At 53.9% G+C, this 15027-nt stretch overlaps 1 protein-coding gene and 1 long non-coding RNA gene across 2 annotated transcripts; one reads left to right on the top strand and one right to left on the bottom strand.

The window, feature by feature from the left end:
* Window positions 1-1064: 1064 nt before the first annotated feature.
* On the bottom strand, window positions 1065-12700 carry KCNK6 (potassium two pore domain channel subfamily K member 6). Its single transcript, XM_045785975.2, has 3 exons — window positions 12324-12700; window positions 5516-5911; window positions 1065-5375 (listed from the first exon to the last, which is right to left on the bottom strand). Exons 1-3 carry the CDS (start codon window positions 12643-12645, stop codon window positions 5152-5154), a joined length of 942 nt encoding a protein of 313 aa, XP_045641931.1. The 5' UTR covers window positions 12646-12700; the 3' UTR covers window positions 1065-5151.
* On the top strand, window positions 4744-6747 carry LOC148108263 (uncharacterized). Its single transcript, XR_015728103.1, has 3 exons — window positions 4744-4880; window positions 5250-5370; window positions 5652-6747. It is a non-coding gene; the product is annotated as an uncharacterized LOC148108263 (long non-coding RNA).
* Window positions 12701-15027: the final 2327 nt, after the last annotated feature.

Genomic DNA, 15027 nt, shown 5'->3' with positions numbered 1-15027 from the left:
TTTCATTTGTATTCTGATGCCTAACAGTTAAGGATTCAGACCATGGCTTTTTGGTGACCTGCAAGGCTGTCTTTAGCCTAAATCCGTGATTTTCACACTTCAGCGTGCATCAGACTCACCGGAAGAGCTTGTTAAACACGTTGTTGGGGCACGTTTTTGCCGCCGCCCCCCCCCCCCCAGTTTGATTCAGTAGCTCTGAGGTGGGGCTGGAGAAGTTGTATTCCTGGCAAGTTTTCAGGTGATCCTGATATGATGGTCTGGAGACCACACCTTGAAACCAGTGCTCTAAAACAAGCCTTCTGTGTACCGCCCCGCCCCCCAGCGAAATATCCAGTTGATTCCCAGAGCCTTACATAATCTCATCCCGTTGTCATTCCGTTCCCACTCATCTCCTTTCTCCCTACAGACCTGTGTAGTCTACAGCCCAGTCTCACAGAGGGACTTGAATATCCTTGATCAGGCTTGTTCTCTCTCTCCTCCAGACTGTGTCCAGGTAGTAACATCCTCTGGAACACTACTCCCTACTTTGTCACTGGCTTACCTGGGGTCTTATCTGTAATATATGACCAGTCCCATCCCTCCCCTGGACACACTAGGCCATGACTGCTTCCCACCGAATCACAGGCTCCATGAGGGCAAGGCCTAGAGCTTTCTCCATCACTGTTGTTCCCAACTCTGCCCAACACAGCAAGGAACAGATGTTCTATGTAAACGAAGAGTTGATGGAAGGTTATGCCCCGACCCTGCCCTAGCCCGCTCCAGCCTCACAGGCCATGGAGGAGTGACTTCATCTGAGGGAAGAAACTCACCAGCTATGTACCTGTGGCTCTGTCGGTTAAGTGGCTACCTTCGGCTCAGGTCATGATCCTGGGGTCCTGGGATCGAGTCCCACATTGGGCTCCCTGCTCAGCGGGAAGTCTGCTTCTCCCTCTCCCTCTGACCCTCCTCCCTGCTCATGCTCTCGCTCTCTCTCTCAAATGAATCAATTTAAAAAATCTTTGAAAAAAGTTGTATATCTATCTATATCTTATATAATATAAAAAAGCAAGGTGCAGAAATGAGGATAATAATCATTAGTCAACAATTTATTGAGTACCAGACATTGGTCTAAGAGTTTTACAGATATTAAGTTGCTAAATTCTCGAACAAGTCCATGAGGTAGGTGCTGTTATCATCCCATTTTACAGATTAGCAAACTCAGGCACAGGGAGGTGAAATCATTTGCCCAAAGCCACAGAGCTTGGGAGTGACAGAGTTCAGACTTATACCCAGGACTTTGCCACTAGAGTCTGTGACTGTAACCACCTTGCCATACGTGATAGCACTTGAGCATAGTGAAGGAAAAAATAAATGACACACATATGTGCACACACATTGCTGATATTTGCCCGGAAGACCTGAGAAATTGGTGAACATGGCCTGAGTGCCGAAGAAAGACTGACTGTCCACTGTACACTCTTTTGTACCTTTTGAATTTTTAGCCTGCACTCCCCCCTCCCGTGTCTTGAATTAAACAGGGCCTGGTTTCTTTTTCTAGAAGAATCTGGAAGGAGAAGCAGTGAAGAGTAGAGGCCAGATCACACAGGCACCTCCTGCAAGGTGAGAAGCGACTGTCTCCCCCAGCCAGCTGCTGACTTGAGCAGTGAGGTTGACCATGAGGAGCCTGAAAGGCTGGGAAGCTGACAGAGCTAGACAGCAGCTGTTTCTGAGCTCCTGTGGGACAAGGTGACCAAACAAAACTTTGCTCAGATCCCAGTTCTGCACCTCCTGTGTGACCTTGGGCAAGTTATTTAACCTCTCTGGGCCTTTCCCCAACTGTAAAATATAGAAAATGTACCTAATAGAGTTGCTGAGAAGGTTAAACAAATTACATATCGAGAGCTTGGAACAGTGCCTGGCACATAGTAAATCCTATGTAAGTGTTTTCTTATCACTGTTATTAAAACAATCTTGTATGACTTTTTAGCATGATTTGACAATGGTGAATTCTCCTTAAAATTCTCTCATCTCTTACCGGTTCTCCCTACCCTATTGGTTTTCCTGTTCTTCTATGGAACTCCTTTTCTGTCTCCTTTGTAAGCTCTTCTCTCAGGTATGAGGACACCGGTTGAAAGGTCACTGCTTGTCATATGGAGCCCTTATGTTAACCAGAAAAAGAAGCCCCTTTGGGTCATTTTCAGCCTTGAATTTCAGCCCTTGTTTGTTTCCACCCTGCCAGCCAGACATCCCTTATGTAGTTCCCGACCTGCACAACTGTACATGATGACCCTGACAGCTTAATCAATATCTGCCCATTCCCTCCCCACCCTGTCTTTCTAATAAAAGTCCAGTTTTGTTCATACATTCACCAGCCTCTGAACCAAAATCTCAGTCTCAGCCTCAATTCCAGGTGGCAGGGGGAATCCTGAGGAATCCCAGTTAATCATGGGGGCTCCATCACTCTGAGCAAGGATTGGTTCAGGATGGGCATGTGAGCCAATTTTGGCCAATGAGATGGAGGAGGAAGTCTGTAGGGAGGCTTTGGGGGAAGTTGTCCTTGCTTCCAAAGAGACAATATGGGAAGAGATGCCCCCCGCTTCTTGAACTAAAAATCATCATGTCTGGTTGTGATGCCTGGACCTGTGGCAGTCACTTTGGGGTCATGAGGAGAGCCCATGTGGAGCCAAGCCTTCACCTAAAGGTGGCAGAATAAAGAAATTGGGAACCTCAGGCCACAAGACCCTCCTGGAGCTGTGGACTGTCTCATTCGCAGAGCTCTCCCCAACTCTGGTGATGGGCAATATATAATCACCTCATTGTTTCAGCCAGCGCCAATCAGGACCTTGTTACTTGCAGCCCAAATCTTTCCTTACTTTTTTTTAATGTTTCAAGTTTTTATTTAAATTTTTATTTAAATTCTAGTCAGTTAACATATAGTGTAATATTAGTTTCAGGAGTAGAATTTAGAGATTCATCACTTCCATACAATACCCAGGGCTCATCACAAGTGTTTCCTTGCTGATATGGATATATCAATACCCTAAAGCTGACTCCTCAAGGCTGGTGTTCTCTCTTCCCCCTGCCCAGGGCTGCCACACCTACCCTCATGGCCTCAGTTCCCACATCTGTCTCCAGCCTCAACCACACCCTAGACCTTCTGACGCCTTCCTCTGGATGTCCCTTTAGCCCCTCACACCCACCATGTTCCAGACAAGCCTCAGTGTCTCCCCTCAAACTTGTTTTTTCTTCCCAAGTCCCTATCTCAGGGGCAGCCAACCATTCTTGTGCCTTTCCCACACCTGTCTCTCCCAAGACTGCAAGGCCTACACAGGGCCTGTCCACCTGGCCTCCCTGACCTCCACTGCCCCTCTCCCCCTTCTCTCGGCCCCGCCCAGCCCCATCAACTCCTGCTCTGTTCCTGCACCAGCCTCCCCTAAGCACCCAGCCTCGGTCTCCCCCTCTAGTCTACCTCCACACAGCAGCTAAAGCCCAAACCTGACCACAGTCCTCTCCTCCTCAAAATCCTTCCATGGCTTTCTAGCCTTCAAGAAAGAGGGCAAGTTCCCAAACTGGTCATTTAAGGACACATAAGATGCACCCGTGTCCACTGCTCCACCCTCCCTCCCTCCTTCCCCCCATATTCCAGTCACAGTAAACCACTTGCCAGAAGCTGACATAGCTGACATTGACAGGCTTTCCTATCTCCGGGCACACACAGTCCCTTCTCCCTGGAGTGCCTCCCGGGCCCTTTCTTCCTGAATGTTAGCAGGTCCACCTCAAATGCCCCATCCCGTCTGTAACTTTCACAGGGTTTGGTAGAGGGAATGGTCCCGTAGATGGGCCTGTGGCAGCAAGCCCTCTTACTGACGTACCCTCTGGGGAAGGGTCAAATCTGGGGGCAGTAAACAGAAAACCAGTCACCTCCTAGCTCTGTGTCTGAGACCTTGTGCCTCAGTGTCCTCATCTGTGGGAAAGGGTGAGGATGTTATCTTCCTTGTAGGTCAAATACCCAGAACAGGACTGGCCAAAGAAAGCCTCACAGAATAACATGGCCGGCTCTGTGGCTTCATCTTTGAAGTAACTACTGTTACTGTGGCCATTTTACAGATGACAAAACTCAGAATCACAGAGGTGAAGTGACTGCCCGAGGACAGAGGCCAGACGCAGCCAAGCTGGGATCTGGGCCCAAGCAGGCTGGCTTCAGAGTCCAGTGTACCTTATGCAATTAGTCCCCGGGAAATGGGGACAGCTGTTACAATCGTGTCCCGGCTCAGAGCAGGGCCGTCCGTGCCATCCGGAGCCAGGCTGGGTCCCATCTCAGCTTCCTGCCTGCCAGGCTGCTGAGGAGGGCTCTATCCCACAGGCCTATGCCCCAGGGCTCTCCACGCGGATCCCGCTCCCTAGAAACACTTGAGAAAAACAAGTCAGGTCCACCTTCTTCCCCTGAGTTGTTATCCCTTCTTCCAGGAAGCCCTCCCTGACCTTGCAGGCTGGACTGTGCGTCCTCCACCTCAGCCCTGCCCCCTCTGCCTGAGCCTTCTCGAACACACCGCTGACCTTTCTGCCTCCTCCCCTGAAGTCCTGCCTATCCTGGGCTGCTGCTGTGTGGGGACAGGTCTGTCTTCCTTGCTGGACTGGGAACCCATGAGAGCCGGGCCCAGAGCCACCTCAGCTGCTACCGTGTCCCTCTCGCTGCCCAGCCTGGGGCCTGCGCAAAGGACTGAGTTTTGGATGAGTGAGTGTGTTCTTTCCATTCGAGAGAGGAGGAGCCCAAAGCCCAGACAGAGGCAGCCACTTCCCCAAAGCAGAGTGACCAGTCGGGTGCCGGAAATGAGGTCTGAGCCCAGAGCCTGCTAGAATGCGCCTCTGAAGAGTGGCTGAGGGAGAGGCAGATGGAGTCGGTAAAAGAAGGAGATGCAAGGAGAGGGGGTGGGAAAGCCAGAGAGCCCAGAGTGGAGGGAGTGAGGGGGGGGTGGGGAGTAGGAACAGGGAAGTGGCGGTGCCCCGGGGAGCCTGGGACAGGTACAACAAAGGACGGACAGCTGGTGGCAATGCCTCGCAAACCCCGTGAACATGGCCTTGTGCTCGAGGATGGTCCAATACAGCAGCTCCCGTGATGCGGGCCCGTCAGCTGCAGGCCAGGGCCGGCCAGCCTCGGGGCGCCTGCCCCAGCTACCTGCGGATGGAGGCGTAGTCAGGGTGGGAGTCGGCAGTGAGCTGCTGGTGCGGCTCCGGCTGGGGGCCCACAATGTCCACCCGATCATCCTCAGCCTCGCTGAAGCTGGCAGGGCACGGACTGGGCAGCAGGATGAGCTCTGTGAGGCCATGAAGGTCCGACACGCGGCGGAAACTCTGCAGCACGAGCATCATGACGACCAGGCCCAGGAAGAGGTAGGCTGCGGAGATGGTGAAGGGGCCATGGGTGGACTCAGACCCGCAGGGCAGGGCCCCCCCACCGAGACCCTCCAGGGCAAGGCTGTGCCCCCCTTTCCCGCCCCCGCCCTGCCGTTGGTCCCTGGCCCGCCACCCCGCTCACCTGTGACCAGCACCTTGTAGAGGGCCCGGTAGGGCTGGCCGGGGGCCTCTCCGGGCACATAGTCGCCCAGGCCGATGGTGGACAGGGAGATGAAGCAGAAGTAGAAGGCATCCAGGAAACTCCAGGCCTCCTCCAGGTGGGCAAAGACGGCAGCCGGCACCAGGAAGCAGACGGCCACCACGACGCCCAGCAGGACCCCCAGGTGCCAGCGTGCCGCCCGCCGAAGGTCCCAGCCGCAGCGCTCGGTGAGCCAGGAGAGGGGTGCGCGGGTCAGCAGCAGCGACAGGCGCTGGGCCGAGGAGGTCAGCAGCAGCATGGTGGCCGGCACGCCCAGGAGCGCGAAGGCGATGGAAAAGGCCTTGCCCGCATCAGTCAGCGGCGTTGTATACCCGTAGCCTGGGGGAGCAAGGGGGAGATCCTGCCATCCACCTGGCACCTCCATCTGGGTGGTCTGTGGCCACCCTAAACGACACTTAATTTCACCTTGGAAACTGCCCCTCCCACAGCCTCTCATCTCCAGGGATGGCACCTCCATCCCGCCACTGCTCAGGCCGCGAGACTTGTCACCTTGACTCTCATGCCCACTTTCCACCTCCCAGTGAATCCTGTTGTCGCGAACTTCACGTGGACCCTAAACCCACTCACTTCACCCCACCCCAGCCCCACGGCCCCACCCTGGGGCTATCTAATGCAGCAGCCTCCTCCCTCCCTGGTCTCCCTTCTCCCCCACCCCCTGCCCTTGCCCCGAGTCTGTGCCCTCAACCCCCCATCTCACCCCTGCACACAGCCAGAGGGACCCTATGAACATCTGAGCAAGGTCATGATTCTCCCACACTCAGAGACCTTCTGTGGGTCCATCCCATTCAAGTGAAAGGACAAAGTCCTCATCATGACCCACAAGGTCCCACATGGCATGCTCCCACCTCAGGGCCTTTGCACGGAAGTCCGTCCCCGCCCCTCCCCCCCCCCCCGAAAAGCTCTTCCCCCAGGACTGGTTCCCTTCCTTCCTTCCTTCCTTCCAGTCTTTGCCCAAATGTCAGTTTTTCAGTAGGGACTTCCCTCACCCCCTTATTATATTGTTACATCCTCTGACCAAACTATCTTTTTTGTTTGTTTGTTTGTTTTCATAGCACTTCAACCTTCTGGTCAACCATGTGGTTTAAACTCGTATCTGACCCAGAGTGGGCACTTGATCAATAGTCAAAATAATGAATGAAGGGTGTAGGCTCTGAGCTAAGCCTCCGTGTCTCTTTCTCTAAAATGGGTGTGACAAGCCCCTCTGGGCTCCCTGTGGACTGCGGGAACGCAGGGAAGGTCAGTGGGGGTGTGAGCGCTGCAAACGGAAAGAGGATAAAGAGGAGTTCAGGTGTTGGGGACACTGGCCCGCTTTGACAATGTGTCATTTAAAGTCTCTTTTTCTCCCCACAAATAAATAAAACTAAAGGGTCAGAGAGATGACTGGGGTGGTAAGGGCTGTGGGTTATGTTGACAGTAAAATGTTGTGCCAAAATGACCACGGGTTCAGCCCTGTGATCAATAAGGAAATGTGGAAACTGCATACACGCGCGGGCATTCACCTGTGCCCATCTCAGAAGAACCGGAAGCCAGGCTTGAAGAGACACCCGTGTTCATGGCTGCACTGTTCACAGTAGCCACAACACGGAGGCAACCCAAGCGTCCATCAACGGGTGAGCAGTAAATGAAAGGTGGTCTGTATATACCATGGGATATGATTAAGCCATAACAAGCAAATCGTGATACATGAGACAGCAGGGATGAATCCTGAGGGCATTGTGCTGAATGAAACAAGCTAGTCACCAAAAGACAAATACTGTATGATTCCACTTATCTGAGGTGCATAAGGTAGGTGAATTCATAGAAACCAACAGAAAGTAGAAATGATGGTGGTTATTCAGGGCCTGGGGAGAGTGGGGAATGGGGAGATACTATTTGATGGGTATAATTTTCGGTTCTTTCTTTCTTTCTTTCTTTCTTTCTTTCTTTCTTTCTTTCTCTCTCTCTCTTTCTTTCTCTCCCTCTCTCTTTTAGTTTTTTTGTTTGTTTGTTTTTTTAAAGATTTAATTTATTTATTTGACAGAGAGAGAGAGACAGCCAGCGAGAGAGGGAACACAGCAGGGGAGTGGGAGAGGAAGAAGCAGCCTCCCAGCGGAGGAGCCTGATGTGGGGCTTGATCCCAGAATGCTGGGATCACGCCCTGAGCCGAAGGCAGATGCTTAACGACTGAGCCACCCAGGCGCCCCATCTCTTTTTGTTTTTTGAGAGAGATCTCGCACATGAGTTGGGGGGAGGGGCAGAGGGAGAGAGAGAATCCCAAGCAGATTCTATGCCCAGTGCAGAGCCTGACACAGGGCTCGATCTCATGACCCTGAGATCATGACCTGAGCCTAAATCAAGAGTGGGATGCTTAGCCAACTGAACCACACAGGTGCCCCAGTTTTTTCTTTTTTTAAGTAAGCTCTATGCCAACGTGGGGCTTGAACTCCCAACCCCAAGAGAAAGAGTCACACAGTCCACCGAATGAACCAACCAGGCACCCCTATAGTTTCAGTTTTGCAAGATGAAAAGAGTTCTGGGGATGGATGGTGGTGACGTTACACAACAATATGGATGTACTTAATGCCACTGAACTGTGCACACAAAAATGGTTAAGATGGTAAATTTTGTTATTTACATTTACACTGTTATTTACAATAACAGAAATGTTATTACATTTTACCACAATTTTTTAAAATTGGGGTAAAAAATAATCCTCTGGGTTTTGTTAGAATAAAGACATTCCCTCCTCCCTTGTAGCTAGGCATGACTCTGGAATAATTTCTGGTCAATGAGTTATACATGAGAGAAGCAAGCAACTTCTAGAAATTTTCCTTAAAAAGAGGAAGATGCCAGGGTGCCTGGCTGGCTCAGTCGGTTGGACATCTGCCTTCAGCTCAGGTCGCGATCTCGGGGGTCCTGGGATTGAGCCCCGCATAAAGTCGGCAGGCTCCCTGCTCAGCAGGGAGTCTGCTTCTTTCTCTCCCTCTGCCCCTCCCCCTCCTCTTGCTTTTTTTCTCTCTCTCAAATAAATGCAATCTTATAAAAAAAAAAAAGGACGATGCCTATTCCCTTTCTTTCCTCCCTCCTCTGCTGGCTGGAATACAAACGTGAAGGCTGGACTTGAGCAGCCATCTTGGACCATGAGGTGACCTTGTGAATGGAAATCGCACAAAGGAGCACAAGGGTCTCTGACCATGCAGCACCATTTTGGTTTTGGACTGACAACCTTGAATGTGAGCAAGAATTAACTTTCATCTATTTAAGCAACTGTCCTGTGAGGTTTATCACTCATGGCTCCCACCCTCATTAATCACAAGGACTTGGTTGGAGAAACTCCAGCAGCCCAGCTGAAATGACAAATTTGCAAATGACACGAAAACCTTATAAGCAGAAAACCCATAGAGTTCGCATGGAACGGAGGCTGTGAGCCTTCACTGACTACCTCAAAGAGCTGAGTCCCAGTCAGGGCTTTGCCATGCATTCCCTGCATGACCTTGGCCGCGTGCCTTCTCCTCTCTGAGCCTCAGTTTGCCCCGAGTGCCACCAAATGGGTTCATAAACAGTCCCTTCCTCAAGTACAACTGCAGTAACCCTCCCAGGTTGGGACAGGGCGTAGCGCCTACCAAGGGCATGGACAGAGTTAAGCGTGACTGTAATGCTCACTTCCCCTCTCCCGGGTCCCAGTTCCGGGCGGGCCGACTGGTCTACCAAGGCCTCGACTGCAGCACGGCTGCCCGGATGGAGTCCAGGCCACAGGTCTTCCTCAGAAGACAGAGGCCTATGACAAAACCAGGGACGCTGTGGGAGAGGTGTCTCTGAATCACGTCTCGTTTTCTGATTCTCTTGATACATTCAGGGCTCCTGGCTTCACCAACAATAATGACAACCCAGGCTCAGTAAACCTGTTATTACCAGCACTTCCCACTGACAAGGACTCCCTCCCTCCTTGACCAAACGTCAGTCAGTTCCTCTATGCTCTCGTCTTGACTGACCCAGTTTTAGCAGGAATCCTAAGCCACTTTCCCCCTCCCTTCTGTGTCACCTCTTAGTCATTTTTCTATCCACTGACCCCTCACGCCACCCTCAGCTCTAAATCTCCAGCTGCCTTCAACTTCAATTCGGAGTTGAGGTCGGTCTCTCTCCCTTATTGCAATAACTTACCATTTTTGACAAGTGACAGAATAAACTTCCACACTACGCACGGGTATCACCTTCTTCGTGCAAGTCGATGAAGCCTAGCGTGGTGTGGTGGTTAAAAGCATGGGACTCTGAGGCCTCAGGGCGTCAGTTCAAATCTCCACGCCTCCCTAGCTGTGGGAACTTGGGCAAACTGTCCAACCTCTCTGGGCTTCAGTGTCTATTGCAGAAAACAGGGCCACGAATGGCACGGCTGGTGTGCTGACTGAGTTAAAGGCCGCACACGCTAAGTCCTCTAGAGGTTTCATTATTACTGTGATGTGGGGACTGTTATGATCTCCATTTCAGAGATGAGGAAGGACCCCCGGGCCAGAGGGGCGGCAGCCGAGCAGAAACCCAAACCCAGGATGCGCCTGCCTTGAGTTTGGCTTCTGCACCTGTCCAGGATCTGGGAGGAAGCAGAGGGAGACACGGATGTGACCCAGTGACGGGCAGGAGCAGGTCGGGCAGGCCCGGCCAGCTGGGTGGAACAGTCTGTGAAAAGCATCCAGCCCTGCTGCCTGTGGTCTTGGTTTGCCGGTCCACACAATGGGGCCACCTGCTACTTCTGGCAGGAGGGGGAGTTAAGAGTCTGGGCCTGTCCCAGCCTCCTCCCCCAGTCCAAATCCCCCGGTAGAGGTGAAGAGGAAGTTTGGGGGCTGGGGAAGGGCAGTGGAAGGACCAGTAGAACCTGACAACAAAGGAATTTCCCAAAGGAATTTCCCCTGTCTGGACGCTAAAGCGGGAAGGGACTTTCAGGGTAGGGCTGGGGGGAGGGGGTCAGTTACACTTGGTGGAGGGGGTGTTCAGAGAAGGGGCGTCAGTAATCGGAAATCAGAGGCCAGTGTCCTGGTTTGAAATGGATCCTGGTTTGGGGCTGGGGTCCTGAGTCCCGAGGAATGAGGGGACAGGCACGGGGGAGGGCGGGGGGGGGGCAGGGGGGTATCTTGCAGATCATGAATGGGATTGGGAGGGGAATCCTCGGGCAAGGGGGCTTCTGAGCCCACGGATGCCTGAGGGCACCTGATGGGGGTAGACAGTGTTAAAGGGATGATGGGAGGGGGGGTGTCCCTGGTCCTGGCTGAGAAGGGTGGAAAGAGGTCACGAGTGGGTACTGGGAAGAGTTCTAGGGTGCTGAGGGCCTGGAGTGTCCTTGATGGAGGGGAGAATTTCAGGTCCAAAGCCAAGGGGAGCAGTGTTGGGGTGGAGATGGAGGTCCCATTTGTTGGTCTGGAGAAGATTGGAGGGGTGTCAGGTCCCCAGAAGACCCATTCTTAGGAAATCCAGGGTGGGCAGGGGGTCTCAGGATGGGGGTAGCAGGTGCAGAGAGCAGAATCTCGTGGCTGGCATCCTGTGGGGTGGGGGGTGTGAATCAGGATCTTGCTCTCAACAACAGTATGTGTGGAGGGTGCTGGGGTCCCTTCTAATAGAAGGTCCAGGTGGTTCTGGGGCTCTTACTGAGGGGTGCCAGCATCCTGAGAGTGGTGAGAGTCTCATTTAGGGGTTCTTAGGTTCAAAGAGGCCCCCATGGAGAAGTCCCTGGTTTGGAAATTGCTAGAAGTTTTGCTGGAGCTGTTTCTGGGACTGGAGAGGTGGAAGTCCTGGCTGAGGGGTTTCTGGTGGGAAAGTCAGTGGTCCTTCCTGCAGGGAACTCTAGCTCCCTCCACAGCGGGTTCCTCTCACACATTCACCCTTGGGAGCTGCTGACTTGGAAGCCCCAGGTTCAGAGGGAATGGGGGTGGTCCTACTGGGAGGAAACCCCTGCCTTGAAGGCTCCCAATACAGGGGAGATGTCAAGATGGAGGGCTCCTGTGTCTGCAGTCAGGGCTAAGTGCTGGGGAGTATGGGGCTACCTGCTTTGGAATATGAGGATGAGGGGTGGTCCTTGGTCCGGAGGACGACAGGGGCTCTTGCTGGGGAGTAGCCTAGGTCCAGAGGGGTGGAAGTCACCCATCGGGGCCCCAGGTCCTCTTGAGGGATCCATACTGGCAGTAAAATCTTCAGTGATGGTGCCCTGAGAAGGCGTGGAGATTCAGGGTCCTCACTGGGGCACCAGGGTCAGGAGGAGGCAGGGGTAGGACTTCCCAAGGGGCATCCCCGAAGGACAGATCTGGAGACTCAGGAGACATCCTGGAGGGAATGGCGGTCTGAGCCCAGAGAGAAGGGCAGAGGTCCCTTCATGTCTGAGGTCCGGGTCTAGAGGGGGCGAGGGTCTCCGGGGGGTGGGTCCCGAGTCCTCGCTAGAGGTCTCTGAAAGTAGTCCTAGGCCCAGAGGACCCTGGACGGGCACGGGTCTCCATCCTTGGAGGAGGAATGGGGTCCCAAATGCTCCCTGGAAGGTACCCTGAGGACAGCCCTAGTCTCGGAGGGAACCGGGTTGGGGGGTTCCTACTGGGAGGAAGGGCTTGGATGGATGTTCCCCAAAGAGGGGGAGGATCCCACCTGTGTGGATCCTAGGTCCTCGTTGGGGCGTTTCCAGGGGATCCTGGTCCCGGAGCGGACTGGGAGCGACCCGCCGGGACAAGAGTATTTCTCGAGCACGCCCGGGTCCCCAGGCGGAGCGGCGCTCACGTACCCACGGTGGTGACCAGCGTGCTGGCGAAGAAGAGAGCCGAGGCAAAGTCCCAGGCGGGGTCCGAGGCGTTGGCGGGCCCCGAAGCGTTGGCGAGCGCGGCGCGCCCCAGCCGTCCGGCCGCCAGCACCCGCTCCACGAACGCGTCCAGGGCGGGGGCGGCCACGCACGGGCTGCGGCGCAGCAGCTCCTCGCGCAGCGTCTCCAGCTCGGCCCGCAGGCGAGCTTCGTGCGGCTGCTCCAGCCGCGCCACCAGCAGCGCGCCCAGCACCAGGTACACGGCGTACGCGGCCAGGGCGCCCGCCAGGAGCGCGCCCCGCCGCATGGCGCCCGCCGCGACCTGCTCTCTCCACCGCCCCCGTCGGCCCCGCTGACGTGGCCCCCGCCTCCCCGCCGCCCGGAGCCCAGCTTCAGTTCCGGCAGTGCTCGAGGCGCGGCTGCCAGCGCCCCGAAGAGGAAGAGGGAAAAGGGGAGGGGCGGGGGGGGGGGGAGAACGCCCCGCCTCTGGTAAACTGAGGCACGCCCCAGCGCCAGGTGTGAGTGTGGAGAGGGTGGAGCCCCGCGCTCCGGGACCCAGGACACCAGCAGGTTGGAAATGGTGTGTGTGTGTGGGGGGGTTCCTCCATTCCTTCCATTCCTTCCATTCCTTCCCTCTCGTCCTCCCGGGAGTCTCGGCTCCCTAAGTTAGAGAAAATCTGAATTCTTCCTCTGGCCGACCGAGAAGTCGCTCCGCAACTCCCCGGGGCCATCGCGATGGGCGGCAAAGATTGGGCACTGCAGCGGGGCGCGTGGCTGACGGGGCAAGGGGACAAATTGAAATCCAGCCCTTGCTCCATTCGCCCAGTCCTGCGTTCTGGAGTGGGGTTGCACCCGCCTGGAGAGGACGCCAGTATAATTCACAAGGAGGGGGGCGCCTGGGTGGCTCAATGCGCTGGGCGTAGGACTCTTGGTTTGCGCTCAGGTAGTGATCTCATGGATTGTGAGATCCCGCTGGGTTGGACTCCGCTCAGCCGGGAGTCTGCTTGAAGACTCTCTGCCTCTGCCTTTCCCCCTACACACAGGCGCTCACTCTCTTTCTAAAATAAATAAATCTTAAAAAAAATAATAATTCAGAGACTCTTAACCGTACAGAACAAAGTGAAGGTTGCTGGAGGGGAGGTGGGTGAAAGGATGCTGTAATTGGGTGATGGGCGTTAAGGAGGGCACTTGATGGAAAGAGCACTGGGAATCACTAAATTCTACCCTGAAATTAATAATACACTATATGTTAACTAACTTGAATTTAAATAAAAATAATCATGATAATAATTCACAACAAGGGACACCACAGAGGCAGGTGTCCTCTGTCCCTCACAGACAGAGTTCCCAATCTGTCCTTAGTTCAAATCTCTGCTCAGTGCCTACTTTGTGTCTGGCCCTTTGGTGGGTAATGCTGGGGACCCAGCAGTGACCCAGGCAGTTGTAGACCTTGCCCGTGGGGGGACTCCCGGCATTTCAAGTTCTAGACCTTGGCCGAGGGGTGGGGGTGCGGGGCTCCTGGAGTGGCAGCCCAGAGGGTCAGGGGTGTGATGAGGGAAGCACAGACAGAGTGACTGGAGCTGGGATGGGGGAACCGAAAGAACTGTGAATGGAGCCCCCAGGAACCCTGAGGAGATAACTGATCCAGCTTAGGGAGGTCAAGAGAGCTTCCTGAGAAAGGGGATGTCTGAGCTGAGACATTAAGGGAGAATGGGAGTGAGCCGGGGTCTTTCTTCCTAGCAGAACCACAGATGCACATCTCTATGGGGGGGGGGGGGTGTCTTCCCTGTTCCCTGTTTTTCTCCACATACCTCTCCAGCTGTAACTAGCACTCTCCCTAACGACCATTGGAGGGCAGCCAGGAATCCCAACCACATCAGAATGGCAGAGGAGTGGGGCTTGGGGCCCAGCTCAGACACACCCCAGCTGGTTCTATTTATGAAGCTGTGACAGTTCTAGGGGCAGAGCCCAGCTTAAGGCTGACAACCCACAGGAAGAGACACTTGATAATAAAAACAGTAACGGCAGCTGCCAGTGATCAAAGGCTTACAATATGTCAGGCCCTCTGGAAGCAGTGGCCTTGTAGCAAATCCTCAACCTCTCCTATATAATTCCCATTAAACAGATGAGAACGTTTAGGCTGAAAAGGGGTCTAATTATACAACTGATAAGGGGTAAATATGAGGTCAGCAGGAAGCCAAAACTCTTGCTTTACTAAAAAAATACCGTGAATATTACAAAATATTCATGGAAGAGCTTAAAGAGGGAGAGCTGAGGATGAAAAAAATGGTGGTGGAGCCCAAGGGATGCATGTTAAGCCAGGGGTGCAGAGGAGGAATGGGGGTACCTCAGTCATGAAAAAAGAGGACCGCGACTGAGCCAGGACTCATAACTGAGAGACCAGAACAGTCCTCAAGGTCCCTAGAAAAGACAACATCTCGGAGGAAGAAAGGGAAAGCCACAGTGACAGGGTCACTTGCTGACATCCTTCCGGAGTGCTATCACGGCCCAGAAGTCACTTCTACCATTGTTTTTGCCTGAGATAAGCGGAGGGGACTGAGAGGCAGAGAGAGACTAAGGAAACTGCCTTTTTAAGGCTCCTCACTTGCAGGTATGCCTGTGTTTTGGCAGATGGGGCAAAACAGGTCCCAACGAAAGGGCATTTTTATGAATCTCTGGGAAAATGTCT

The sequence above is a fragment of the Ursus americanus genome, chromosome 21 (genome assembly GCF_024610735.1).
Source record: "Ursus americanus isolate L20-20 chromosome 21, mUrsAme1.1.p, whole genome shotgun sequence".
In the NCBI taxonomy this organism is placed as follows: domain Eukaryota; kingdom Metazoa; phylum Chordata; class Mammalia; order Carnivora; family Ursidae; genus Ursus; species Ursus americanus.
The sequence above is the reverse complement of the archived record's forward strand: the minus strand, read 5'-3'. Positions and strand labels throughout refer to the sequence as shown.

Excerpts from the sequence above, each read along its gene's own strand:
- KCNK6 (XM_045785975.2), bottom strand. The coding sequence starts at position 12,645 with ATGCGGCGGGGCGCGCTCCTGGCGGGCGCCCTGGCCGCGTACGCCGTG. Across the intron at positions 5,912-12,323 it reads CACGCTGGTCACCACCGTGG|GCTACGGGTATACAACGCCG; the intron begins GTACGTGAGCGC and ends TTGCTCCCCCAG. Across the intron at positions 5,376-5,515 it reads CTACAAGGTGCTGGTCACAG|CCTACCTCTTCCTGGGCCTG; the intron begins GTGAGCGGGGTG and ends CCATCTCCGCAG.